At 37.5% G+C, this 14253-nt stretch overlaps 1 protein-coding gene across 5 annotated transcripts in view; it reads right to left on the reverse strand.

The window, feature by feature from the left end:
* Window positions 1–14253, reverse strand: part of ATP13A3 (ATPase 13A3) — a 61020-nt gene that overhangs the window by 5077 nt on the left and 41690 nt on the right. For 4 of the 5 annotated variants that reach the window (XM_062005331.1, XM_062005330.1, XM_062005329.1 and 1 more), the window contains 16 exons: window positions 13711–13728; window positions 13467–13620; window positions 13260–13380; window positions 12025–12149; window positions 11021–11199; window positions 10428–10550; window positions 10265–10344; window positions 9546–9588; window positions 9340–9449; window positions 8404–8500; window positions 7467–7539; window positions 6481–6658; window positions 5685–5869; window positions 5210–5298; window positions 4931–5011; window positions 706–795 (listed from right to left, as the gene is read on the reverse strand). In XM_062005331.1, coding sequence (XP_061861315.1) covers window positions 706–795; window positions 4931–5011; window positions 5210–5298; window positions 5685–5869; window positions 6481–6658; window positions 7467–7539; window positions 8404–8500; window positions 9340–9449; window positions 9546–9588; window positions 10265–10344; window positions 10428–10550; window positions 11021–11199; window positions 12025–12149; window positions 13260–13380; window positions 13467–13620; window positions 13711–13728 — 1746 coding nt within the window. The remainder of the gene's footprint in view (window positions 1–705; window positions 796–4930; window positions 5012–5209; window positions 5299–5684; window positions 5870–6480; window positions 6659–7466; window positions 7540–8403; window positions 8501–9339; window positions 9450–9545; window positions 9589–10264; window positions 10345–10427; window positions 10551–11020; window positions 11200–12024; window positions 12150–13259; window positions 13381–13466; window positions 13621–13710; window positions 13729–14253) is intronic. The other variant, XM_062005332.1, reaches the window with a different exon arrangement.

The raw sequence follows: 14253 nt of genomic DNA on the forward strand, positions 1-14253 counted from the left end.
ACATAAGCCTTAAGCATTCCATTCTTCAGTGAAAAGAGACATTTGAAGTGAGTACATTTAATAGAAATTAGTGCTGAGAAATAAAGCATTTTAACTGTAGCAAGAACAAATGCACAACCAGCTAACAGTAATAGGCCAAGAGGCTTAAAGACAAAGCGAGTTTACAGGATACACAGATTTTTTTCATGTATTAATGACAAAGAGGCAAATCAGGCCAAGATTCATGGTGACTTGATAAGCAGAGGCTCAATCCTCCAGTCTCCTAAGTCACTTTAAGTACATTCATTTGCCATTTTGCTTCAGTTCATTTGTACATGCTATAAATTAGTGCTCTAATGATCTAAAATTCTAAAGCAAATTCATTTAGTAAAGAACTGGATTAGATCCAGTGACAGCAATTCTGCTTCCAAGCAAATCAAGATGTTCCCAGCTAATATGACAACACAATAAAATTTGCTAACGTGCAAACTGAAGACAAAGCCAGAAAAGACTCAAATCCTCTGGGTTTGCCTCACAGTTCTTATACACAGAGCTAAATCCTTTAGGTATCAACAAGGAGAAAAACAGAAAATAGAAGCCTTTGTTACAGAAACCTAATTTAAGCAGTCTTAAGATAAGGCAACAGACACTTATAGATCCTAAAACAACAAAATAGAGTTAATCTGCATGCACTGAAATGATGACAGCAAAATACTAGTCTCCAACCTGAGGCGGCTGGGGTATGGTGAGGCGATATTCTCCTTGTTTGTCTCGATTGAACACAACCTTCCAAAGGATCATATCAAGGAGGACATTCTGTGAGATATTGCAGTGAGCAGGAAGAATTAGAGAAACTAATGATCATTTGTTGTTAGTGTGCACATTACAAACAAAATCCGAAATAGTGTGTTAGACATAACTAACCCAATGCCAGGCAAAACAGAGAGTTTACGCCACCTGTCAGTACTTTAAGTGATAAACATTTTCATTCTTAAAGCACTCACATGAGATTTAAGAATATGAACACATACATAAATCAACAGCAACAATGACCAAGATTGCAACCACCGATACAGGTTAAATTCATAAATGCACATTCTTAATGTGTTTCTTTGCTCTAAAAAACCCTGTGAAGCACCACAGACATGAGCACTTAATGCAGCTGCCTCTCAAATCATCTTTGACATCACAGTGTACTTCATGCTGGAGCTATGCTTTGTTCATAATTTGGTTTAAACCAGTGACATTCCCAGAAAAGCGTCAGTGGGGTGGCAAAGCTGAGCTACCAGCAGGAAGTCTGAAGGAATTCTGTAGGAACCATTCCAGATTTTGGGAAAGAGGGCAGAAGTTGAACAGTATATTCAGTACATCTGGTTATCATCATACAGCTGTGTGGGTGGACTCAAGAGCCTCAAAAATGCAGAATCACAGGTGTCAACCTGGATCTTCCATGGCCTTGAGCCTACAATTCTGATATTTGGATTCTAGCATCTCACTAGTGTCTGCCACTGAGAAAGGGAGATGATTAGCCAGACTTTTATAATAGATTTTATAATGGTTATGATTTTGTAATATAGCAAAACTTTATAGTGCTCTTATAAAGTATTTGCCAACAAATCTTCAGCTTGTTAGATGTTCATTTTTGAAGCCTATACCAGGCATGAAGGGCAAGGAGGAACATCTGCTGGGATCTGCCTTTGTTGTGCAATATTTTCTATCATCTGGTAGAAAGATTATGCATGCTTTATGAACTCAGTCTGGCACCCACATGGAAGGAGCAAAAGCTTTACACAACCTTCCAGAAAACATCTTTGGGACAAACACAGTCGGAAACCATTCCCGTTGCAGAAGCAATGAATATGATTGCAGCGTTACACAAAAGTCTCAAATTGGTATGTGTGACAAAAGAAGACAGATCCAAGCCTTTATGCATCTCATCATAAAGAAATACTTATAGGTAATCACTGAGGGATTAGTCTCAGCAGAACAAACTCTAGGTGATATACACTTTTCCTAGAATAGGACCTACAATGCCCAGCTTTTCACTTTTAACTGTAGTGAAAAGTATACTGAGCAGAAAATCCAGCCAGGCATGCAAGGACAGAAAGGCAAGGAGCTATACTAGAAGTGAAGGAATAAAATAGCCTGTGATTTCTACACAGCACACTGCACCCAATGAGCTGGCACCACATAAAGAAGCTTTGGGGATCCTTGAGTAACACTGGCGAAACTGGACAAATACAGTTCCAAAGGTGGAAAAAAAGCAGGTTGAAATTACAGAAGGTGAAGCGTGTACCATAAAATAAGGTTTAGGGTTTGAGGATCACTAGACAATGCTTCTGTGGGGACACTTGCTGTACAGTAAGACAACTTATTGTTCTGTGCAAACAAAGCATTCAGTCAACACTGGAAGCAGAAGAAATAGGTTTTAAGTCAAAGCAGAATGCCCCAAATAACTAACATCAAGAAGATTAAGTTCTATAGGTACTTCTATTCCACTACTGAAGTCTGTGCAACAAGACAAATAGGAAAGTCTGTTTAAAGGGAATGTGACAAACCACTCTACCAGTTTTGGTAATGACAATTAACTGAAGTGTTGAAACATGAGGCTGCAAAGAGAACTCTACAACTATCTGAAAGGAGGTTGTAGCGAGGTGGGGGTCAATCCCTTCTCTCCAGTAATGAATGACAGGACACGAGGAAATGGGCTCCAGCTGTGCCAGGGGAAGTTTAGATTGGACATCAGGAAGAACTTTTTCACTGAGAGAGTTATTAAGCATTGGAACAGGCTGCCCAGGGAGGTGAGGGAGTCACCATCCCTGGGGATATTCAAGAGATGCAGAGATGAGGCGCTGAGGGACATGGTTCAGTGATGGGCCTGGCAGTGTGAGGTTAGCAGTTGGACACAATGATCTTAAAAGGTCTTTTCCAACTGTAATGATTCCAGGATACTGTGCTAACTCAAACCTGAATAGGTAAAAAGTGGAGTGGAGTTTGAAATACTGTGTGAAAGCAAATGATCTACAGTAACCACACTGCTTAGATTATGCTTCGTAGAAATTCAGAGGTTTACAACTGATGTGTCAACCAACAAGGCTCGGGAATGGAGCCTTATGAAGATTTAAGCCAGAGGAGAACCATTTTTGTCCTTGAGAGGCACATGCTGATACAGGGATTGACACACCTTACAGACTTCCTATGGCAGTCTTTACAGTCCCGGAACAGAAACATCAGGAGATTGCATTAGAGTTTAGAAAGATTGACTGCAAAACAAGTAAATTTTTCAGCAGCGGGTTAAGTTTCCTCTCAGTGACATTTATCACTGAACTGAAAGTTGTCAGCACCACCTATTTATATTCAGTGTATCAACACAAAGCTCAGTTCCCAGGAGGCAACCTTAGTGCTTCGAAGAAGCTGATTTCCCAGAGATGGTACTAAAAGCATCAACAATGAGTAGTAAAAGTAAACAGGAACAAAAAAAAAAAAATCTAAGAGGTTTGTTTTGAATATATCAGAACACAAAAAGCCATGGCAGTTTCAGAATGGCTACTTTAAGAAGCAAAGACAGCCATATATATAAAATTTAACTTTTAACAAATAAAAAGGAGGCAAAAAAGAAAACTATGAAGAACTTAGAAGTACCAGAACTGAAAGAATTAAAAGGCAAAGAAAAACATCCCAAGCAGGATTAGAGTAAATATAGGACAATGTAAGAAAGGTACAGGATCTTTAGGAGAGGATAAACCTGTTAACAACAAGGCAAAGGCCAAGAAAATTAGTAGCCATTGCCATGTTTTGGAAAAGACAAGTTACAACCAACCTATCATGTGAAAACACTGAAAACCACATTCCAACAGCCAGCAACATAATAGCATATATTGCAAATTCTATTTAGAACAACATTTTGAACACAAAGCCTTGATAAATTTGAATAAAGTATCCAAAAAACTTCAGATGATTGTGTTTTTACTGAGTCACAAATAAAAGGGAAAAAAAATAGTCAACTAGAAAGAACATTCATGCTGTAGTAATCTTCAAAGGCCAAAACAATGCAGGCAAACATTATGCTGGCTACCTGGACAGCAATCCCTCACATACTAATGGAACCATATACTAATAGAATCTGCAGAAAATGTTATACAGTGAAAACAGATAATTGTAGTGTGCAAGGACTAGATAATGTTGAAAGGCTTTTGCATCTTGCAGGGAAAAAAATAAGTTACTAATGGCTGCAACCAAAACACAAGCATGTTCAAGTTGGAAATAAGGCATCAATTTAACAGGGAGAACAACTAACCACAGGAATAAATGACTGACTTTGAATCCAGACTCCTTCTGTAAGATATATCTGTCATACCTCAATCCTTGGAAACAACCTAGGGGTACCTGGATGAAAGGCAAGGCATGTTTCTTGCATTGCAGCAGAGGTCAATATGCAGAGTGACTGACTTTGGACAAGCTCAGAGCTGGAAAGAGCAGATCTGCACAAACATCCCTTCTTCTGGACTTGGATCAGATTAGACTAACAAGTTATATGAACCTGCATTCTTCTGAACAATAAGTTAAGCATATGAGCCAACTGAATGAATGCAGAGTCCCCCGAGGATTTTATATGGTTGTTTACTAGGTTATGTTATTCTGAACTGAACTAACACAGCAAATCAATACAGAAAGTACTGTCTTAAGAAATAGCTGAAATAATTTATAAGTCTTTCAACTTGTCCCCTATCTTTTTATTAATAAAAAAGGTTTAAAAATTACGCTTTAAACAGAAAAATCTCAATGTCTAGAATCAAGCCTACCAGGACATTTTTAGTAACACAAACTTAACAAGAAAATAGTGGCCATTTACAATGGCATGTTGTGAAGACAGACTTTATAAACAAAAGACAAACATGTACCCTGAAAAAAATCTTGACAGACAATAATTTTTTCCATTGGAATTTCTTACCTCCGTCAGCACGGACACAATTGCATTAACAACAACAATGATGAGAATTCTTAGGCGCCACTCATATGGCACACACACGAGCTGAGAGAAAAAGTTGCCAGAGGTTAGGAACATGCATATGAAGCAAATGCACAGTCAAAACAGACTCAAGAGTTATAAATTCTCCCTTCCACCCACAGAGATGCGAAGTTAAAGCACTAAAGGAGTCAACTTTGTCCAAAAGGCAGCCAATCAGTTATCCTAGGACGTACAGACTCCCACACATTTGCTGAACCTTACCTCGAGAAATGTGTCAATAGATTCAACAGGATGCAACATGATGAAAAATATGAAGACATAAAGAACTATGACAGATAGAACAAACAGAACTGTAAAAGAAGAAAAAATATTTTAATTGGACCATCTGGCAATCAGAGTTTCAGACAGTTTTTCCATGTATCACGGGTTCATTCCTCTCTTTAAACCCCTTCCAGGTGGATTTTGGCAATACAAGTTGTGTTGATAGCCATAGAGACACAAAGCCAGGCTCAATTTCTCACTGGCTCATTTGTGGAGCCAAAATGTATGTACACATATACTTCTACAAACAAAGCAACTAGCAACACAAATTCCTCCATACAGTTTCATATTTCCCTACTTCTGTGTCTGATTACCTGAGGGTAACTGTACTATGTTCTCCCAGCAACACTACTACTGCCAAAGTGGCACAACACAATTGTAAGCAAGCCACAGATAAACAAGTGCACAGACTTACAGTTTTTGTAGCATGGTTGTCTAAAGGGCTTTCCTTTAGAGAAGACAATAGCCACTATGAGGTACTGAAAGCTGGATATAAAAAACAAAGTTGTGTTTTCATAATTTTTAATGTTATGTTCGTCGTGAAGAGTCTCATTCGCCTCGTGTGCAGAGCTGGCGTTGGCATCCAATACATTACATGCACTAGAACATAAATATTTAACACTGAGTTAAGGAGAAGACGTAAACAAGGCCTACATGTTAACGAAAGTAATGACAGAACAAATTGCTACGGTACAAATAAGAGCTTATCCTTGAAAACCTAGTACAAGTAGTAAGTAGTAAAACTGTGGCAAGGAGGTAGCAACTTTTGTGAATTCAGAGCTTTGAGTTCTTTTATCCTTCCAGCTTGTAAGGTGAACTGTTTAGAAGACAGTCACTGTCGATGCACTTTGAAGACAGGCAAGAAAACACTGTAATCTATTAAAACATCTCTTCATTTTCAGAAATAGAATTTTATTTACTTGGACTCCAACAGGAGAAAAAACAACTTTATACTATACAAGAGTTAAAAGAGCTCTGAATCTATTTCAAAATTTGGTCTCAGCTGTCCCAAGGATGAGTAGTCTCCAGACCCTTCCGTCTGGCTCTGACCTGCTTTCGCATTTCAGCCACTGGGTAACTCCTACACATTAGTACCTTTTTGACGAAAAACTCAGAGGAAGCTGCCACACAGAAGTTTGGTAATAAAGAAATGAGTAATTATTGCCTATAGCTTTTCAATCATTACTGCACGGAGCCTCCGAAACACTTACTCAGAATCCGTTGTCCAAGGCTCATACCAGGACTGCTGTTTGACCCAAAAAAACCCAAGTGTTTGGAAAGCAAGGGAGATGATGATCTGAGACAAAACAGAACACAGAAGTGGACCCGAGATAAGACCTGATGGAGGCCTTCGTGCAACAAGCTCTTTCCAAGCAGGGTTCAGACTCACTGCAAAGAGAAATAAAAATACATTACACGTTACATCATTATGGTTTTCAAGAGTTATTCTGTCCACATTCTGTGGAATTGGAATGGCTTGCTCATGACATCACTCTAAAAATTAGTCCAGAACTGAAATTGTGAAACTACCCTGAAAATATTATAGTGCACTAGAATAAGGCCACAGTGCCTTCTACAGGCTGGTTACCCTCAACAGCACGGGACAGACAGGGACAATAATAGAAGCCATGAGACTTAAGGAATTAGTAGTGTCTGGCCAAATTCCCTTTGTCTAGCACAAGGACTTAAAATTTGCCCCTTCAGTTTTGGTCTGCAAAAGCAGCTTAAAATTGTTTACTGGTAACAACAGAATTCCAAGTGCTAGGTTCACATGTGGAATCAAACTCTTCACTAGATAATAGGATTTGAGTATAACATTTTGTGGACAGAAGTTTAACTAAAAAGGCAAGAAATCAAAACATTTCAGACAGATTACATTGGAACAACTCCTGGTTTGATTCCAAAAACAGTTTCCTTATGTCAGTAGAGATTTATGACTTCCTGTCTTGTGAAAAAATAATTTTCTAAAATCATGCCCACAACCTATTTTTGTATGAGAATATTTCACAAACTTCAGATTAATCAAAAGTACAGAGTGGTTTGGGACTTTTTAATGTATATACTGGAGTAATTCTAACATCTTAACTGTATGTCACAGTACTTATTTGAAATAACATGTAATTCGATTTCAAGAAAACCTGACCAAGCAAAAACAGCTTTGTAGAAGCCAGCAGCACTAATTCAGCACAATACTTACTAGTGAAGACAACTACCAAAATGATTGCCAAATCAATGAAGAGAAACTGGAAGTCTCCCAGATTGCTCAGGATCTAGACAGAAGTCACAATTGAAACATTTCTAATTTCTTCACATCAAAGGACATATTACAGTGACACTCCTACAGCATTAATTCTTTAAACTTCACTCTATAAATAAGACAGTCTCTTATCAAATGGCTTTCCTTTATCTGCAGGGGTCTTGCGTACTATAGAATTCACAGATCAATTCCTGAAGTTTCAAGGTATGAAGCAATTTCAGTTTCCAGATCCATAAGCTATTTGTAACTGAAATTTTCTGTAATCAGACTTACATTAGTGAATCTTACAAACCAATGAAAGTATAGATTAGGTCCACAGTTCTACACATTATAACCTTACTATGCTGTAGTTGTCAAAAGGTCCTTGGACTTTGCCTGTTTAACGAACTCAGAATACATATGCAGGGTTTCTACCATGTGCCATACTGTGAATCTAATCATATTATCAGGAGATACTCCACTTTGCTTTCTCCCTGCATGTAACTCAATCATTGCAAGCTGCTCTCCTCCTGTCCTTACACAAAAGGAAGGCATTGCCCTTTATTTAAAGTTAGGTTATTTTTAAATGCTGACAGTTTTTAAACAATTAAAAACTGCACAATTTTTTGTTCCATTTATATGTTTATTTGGACTTCCCACATGTAGAGACTTTCTATTCACAGGTATCAGTTACTTACTTTTCAATAAATACTACCATGTTTTTCATATAGTTAATTTTAAAACTGCAAAAAATACTAACAGTGCTTGTAGTTCAGAGGCAGTTTTTAGAACACAGATGTCATGTACTTAAAGAGACTTGTAACAATTTACATTAGATATCTATCAATTTCAAATCCCAGATTACATCCACACAGTTCAAGCACTTAAAAATACTTACAGAATATAGCAGGGTAACACTGATGTACTGGATAATACTGTATAATGCCATGAACTTAAATACACAGAAGGAAGTTATTAAAGCGGCACGGCCTTCCCTGTCAAAACAAATGCAATCACATCATCAGAAAGCCTTCTGTTTAGGCAATTAAATTATGCCTAGCAAATGCTAGATGCAATTAAACACTTCAGCAAATCCTTTGAGGGACATCAGGCTGAAGACTTACAAAGAAAAAGGGGTCAGAATGGTACACTTTCAAGTACAAAGTTGCGAGCATGTCTCCTGAACTGAGTCACCACCTTAATTTGGTGTTCTTTGGATTTTATGTGGTTTTCCAACAGAGGTTTTAAAATGAAATGTCTGCTTGCAAAAGCATCTACGAAGCATCAGTTTACAGAACAGACTGAATAAATATGCAGTCAGCTGACTTCAGAGTTGCTGACTTCAGAATGTTTCTCATCACAACATTACTTCATTAGTTCCACACAGATTTAACTAGATTCTTCTCTGTCTGACCTTTACCCAAAACCTATTCCCTCACTTCCAACTTGAGAATCAAAAATTGGTCAAATTTAGAAGACTGTTTTTTACTTTGTATGGGGCTGAGCAAGTTATCTGAAGAACTTTACTGCCTGCAATTACATACAGTCTTTATGGAAAACAGCACAGTCACTAAGACAACAAACTAAACACCAACGTATAGAAGCTTGCTTACTCTAAAAAAATTAACTTTACGTGGACAAAAGGGTTTATAACAAAATCCTAAATCATGTTATGGCAAGCCTTTGCTCAGAGAGCCTTCAGTAAACAAACAGAACTACTAAAAATGTATGGTTTGTTCTTTAATTCAAACTGGCCTCCTATAGCATCAAACATATACAGGGTATACAAAACAAGTTACACAGACACATTTAAGTTCAGAGGAAGTGGCGTTACCTGATCAGCTTTGGCACGCAGGAAATACTGGGTGTCCTGGAAGTGAATGGTGATGCCACAGAAGCCTCAAGTTCTGACAAAGATATACCACCATGTGCCCTCTTTAGTGCCTGTTAGTTACCATTGAAATAGAGAACACTTTAAAACTTGCTTTCAGATGTAAAATTTAATGAAACAGTTCTTTATGAAAACAAAAATGTACTTACGCCACAGTCATTGGCTCCGTCTCCACACATGCCCACATAGTAACTATAGAAACCAAACAGATGTCAGCATTCTAGACCATTCCCTAATCATAGTCTATTTAGATTATTTCATTAAATACTTCTGATTATTGAGTTACTCAGGTTTTGCATAATAATGAGTGATTGTTAATGCTGAAAGCAATTACTGTTGCCATTATACATACAAGGAAGTAGACAGAAAACTAACATGGCTTAGCTGGATCAATTAAAGCAAGAATGGTTATCAGCCCTCTATCGTTCCAAGGTGGTCTAAAGCATCTTTGCTTTAAGCAAAGAGATTTTTGTCATATTTTGTATAGCTGCAAGGCCTGACACCAGCAGAGTGTAGTATATTGACCATATGTGAACAGAAGTCATCCCATTATTACTTCTTTAATACACAGAAGCCATTTGATAGATTTATTAAGCCAAGTAACAAGATTTTGAAATTTGATTGTTGTTGTTATTATTATTATCATTAATTTGTAACTTCATGAAAAGCCTGAAACTTTCACAACTAGCCAGCAGATGGTACTACTCTCCTTCCTGCTCAGCTAACCAGCTGACTTACCAACTCCCAAGTCGTGTTAGTCCAGCCTTTTTCATTTGGCCAAACACCTAACAGCATATATTCTTTTTTAACCCCCATCACAGCAAACACTGGGGACCCTCCCACTTTCTGTGTTTAAGCAAATACTTACTCTACATTTTGCAAAGCTTCCACCAGCTGTGTTTTCTGATCAGGCGCCATGCGAGCAAACACAGTGCCATGTAACACAAGCTGCAAGACAGAAGACTTCTTAATGCTCACGGGGCAAAGTCTGATCACCATCAGAAGGGCTCATACTCGAGTAAAACACTCACCTTGGGTACCAGGTCCTGAAAATGCTCCAAAATCACTGCAAATGACTTCCCATTCATTGCAAAATGGTATTTGGTCATCTGGAGATCCTCAAGGCTTTCATGGACCAATTTAACGGGAATATCCTATCAAAAGTAGTTTAATCCACTAGCTATAGTGTATTTACACAGATATGTTGTAATTTCAAGGTAATACTCAGTGGGGTATTCCTAGAGATTCCACACTAGAGGAGGTTTCTAAGAATGTTACTTGAAAGAAAGCCTCCTGGAATGAAAACACTTATTTAGTAATAAGAAAATGTCATCTAACGTCTCAACTACAAGCAGCTAGAGCAGTCTTAACAGATTGAAATAAGACAAAAAACCCCATTTCCTGCACTACAAAGATGTCAAATGTCATATCACAGTTGAAAAACTAGCTCCCTCAGCTGTTTTACTGCTCTTTGGTATTTTAAATCTGAATGTTAACTAGTACATTAATTTTGATTTGACACTTATCAGCAGACATGCTATTTAACAGAATAAGATAAAAAGAAAGAAACACAACAGTAAAACTAACTGCTTAGACTCTAAGGGCATAATAATGCTCATATTACCTCTGAGTTTATGGCTGGTGATGAACTAGTGCATTTAGCGAGGGTATCTGCATAATGCCAGTTGATCCTGGCAGCCTGCCCATCCTTTGGAGGTAGTGCTTCAGCAATAATGACCTTATCCTGAGGTAGAATCATTCCACAGTCTCTGGCCACAGAGATAGCAGTTAACATATTATCCCCTGTTAAACAATTGCATTTAAAAAAAATACAGTCAGAAAAAGATCAACAACATATACTGATATTCCACATAAGTGAAAAGCTGACAAAATCAGTTTTAAACTAGGAGAAGCTGCATAATCTAACAGTGACAACTTTAGGGCAAGCCAAGCCTACAGACAAAATTTGAAGCCTAGCTTGTTAAACTCCTCCCCTGCACTAATGTCACCAGAAACCCTGTGCTTCTTTCAGCCATAAAGATCTCTTATAGACCAAATATTAGCACATATTGAAAATGAGGCAGAAAACATGTGGCCATTTAAAATGCTGCTTTGTAAACACAGTCAAAGCATGTGCAAAAGCTGAAAACACTGAGCACAGACATCTAAGCCCACTATGGGGGGACAAGTCATTCTTACAAAAAAAATCCTCCACACAAGGTGGCTTATAATGTGCTCCAAAATGGTAGGGACCATCAGGAGGCCATCTAGTCTAACTTCCTGCTCAAAGTAGGGTCACCCATAAGATTAGACCAAGACTTTCACCAGCCTCATCTGGAAGACCTATAAGGTTTTTCAACCTTAAATTCAGTATAAAGTAATTTGTTCATGGAGCTAGGGACAGGAAGCCATGAGGCAGAATTAAATCCCCATACAGGTTGCTGATGTCCAACTTACCAAAGCAGCTTTCACTCAAAAAGAAACAAATGGTGGTGTTTCAGGAATTTCTGAACTGCCCTCTTGCTATAAATACAGAGTAATCCCAGACTACAGACACCAAATTTTGACTTCAGACACTATAATTCAAGACCAGAGAGAGATGGATTTTTCTCTTTTGGGTGTGCTAACCTGTAACCATGACGGTGCGAATGTTGGCTTTATGCAAATCTTCAAGTACAGCAGGGGTTTCTTGCTTTAGCTTGTTTTGCATTATAATCAACCCCATAAAATCCATGTTGCTTTCAATTGCATCTCTGTAGAAAAGGAAGCAAGGAAGAGAACAACAGAACTATTACTATTAGATGTATCTTAAAGAGCTTGATTTTCTGGTTATCAAAATAAAGGGTTGTGTTTAGTTTTAAGTATGAAAGTGAAGAATTTGCTTTATAAAAAGTGACCTGAGAGATACCATCATTCACAATCATTTATATATTTCCCTTGTTTTAGTTGAGAAGCAGGATTTTTAGTTTCTTCCATGAGAACTCTTTCTAAAATAAATTACATTCTCAAAAAGGTCACTGCTAGAAAAATGTTCTAATGCTAGCTGCAATCCCAGCCAAGTGTTCTGATTTGTTTAGAATGTACATCTCTTTCCAAACAAGCCAAACCTTAACATACAATCTACAAAATTATGTTACAAAAGCTAGTAATGATTAATAGACATTAACTAAAATTAAGTGCAATTGCATGAAAGTCAGTGTATTTACAGGTCTTGGGTATTTTACCACTACTGTAGATTTTCACACCTGCTTTGTACTGCTTTGCAAAAAGTTTAACTTGTACAAAGAGCTGATACAAAAGAACAGAGTCAAAGCTGCCATTTCCACAGCAATTCTACACTGGCAAACACTATGGAAAACATAGCATTATACACAAAATTAGGAACAGATGAAAGAGTTTACAGGAAGTTCTACTCTTTGAGAAGAAAGAAACACTTTTACCTTCCAAACCTTAATGGCAAGCTTTGCAATGAGAAAATGGACATGTTGCCTATAGCAGATGAAGAAATTAAATAAAACATGTCCAAGAGGATTTCCACTACATGCCATTATCTTCAGTATACTCAGATGATATAAGTATGCTCAAGTAGCAAAGATGAGGTTTTCTGCTATGCTAGTATAAATTGAACACCACAGGCAAAATAAAATTACAGTTAATTGCAAGCTTAAAGATGTTCCTCAGAATTCAAGTTATTGCAGAAAAATGTCATCTTAATTTCTATGTCTTGTCCAGGGTACAAATAAAGAATGCACAGAACTAACTACAATGAGACACAAGAAAGCTAAAGAAGAGCAGTAATTGTTTTAAACATGTATGTAGCCTCTAAAGTCTGTTACTTGTTTAAAAAGTGAAGTCATTCTTACCTATTAATAGTCTGGACTTTGTGCCATGTGAGCTTAGACTCCAATTTTCTGTGAGCAAGAGCAATAACTCGGAAGCCCTGCTTAGTGTATTCCTCCAGGACACGTTCGAAGTCAACAGGAACTTTGAAAAGGTGAAGTTCAGAGTTATTAAAATTACTTGTCTTACAGTTGAGCTACACATGAGATATAAATAGCTTGTTTCTTTACCTGTTTCCTGCTTACACAAGCTGGCAATCACTTCAGGGGCACCCTTCATGTAAGCATCCATTCTCTTCTCCCCCAGAACTCTCGCAATTACACACATACGCTGCAAAACTGAGGAAAATGGAAACTGGCGCACAATTCCAATCTCATAACTGGTCTGTGTCATACAGGAAGGAAGGAAGAAAAAGGTTACAGCCACATACATTCTAAGAAGAGACACATGCTTTAATTGAAAAAGCATACTTACCGAAAGCTCAAACAATTCCTAAAAAAAGAAAAAAGAACTTTACTGTAAATATTATTTGTCAGTTACAAACTATTCCAACGTAAACCAGAAAATCAACCTACACAGCAATCTCAATATAAAGTCACATAGTATTTGCAGCTGATCTCATAAAAGCTGAGTATGAATATACTGCATCTGTTTAGCATCCTTTAAGTGAGACTCAGCAGAATTTTAACGTTTGATTTCTTGATTAGAATTTGGAAGGGCTTTCACAGGACAACTTGTGTCTGTTTAGCCTGTGTAACTGATTAAAGTATTGTGGTATTTCAGAATGAGGCCATGGTTATTAAATATATTCCAAAAAAGTAAGGTTTTTAAGTGTTCACATGTCAACAACTGCACAGTAATTACTGCTGTGCATGTACACTGAGTTTTGTACACAGAAGAAAAAAGACACTTCTTATCTACTATAGAGTAAGACTGATACAGAGGAACCAACTTGCTATATCCTCCCACTACCCTGCTCTGTGATAATCTGGATACACAGACATATGCTTAAATTTC

Source organism: Colius striatus, chromosome 12 (genome assembly GCF_028858725.1).
Source record: "Colius striatus isolate bColStr4 chromosome 12, bColStr4.1.hap1, whole genome shotgun sequence".
Taxonomy (NCBI): domain Eukaryota; kingdom Metazoa; phylum Chordata; class Aves; order Coliiformes; family Coliidae; genus Colius; species Colius striatus.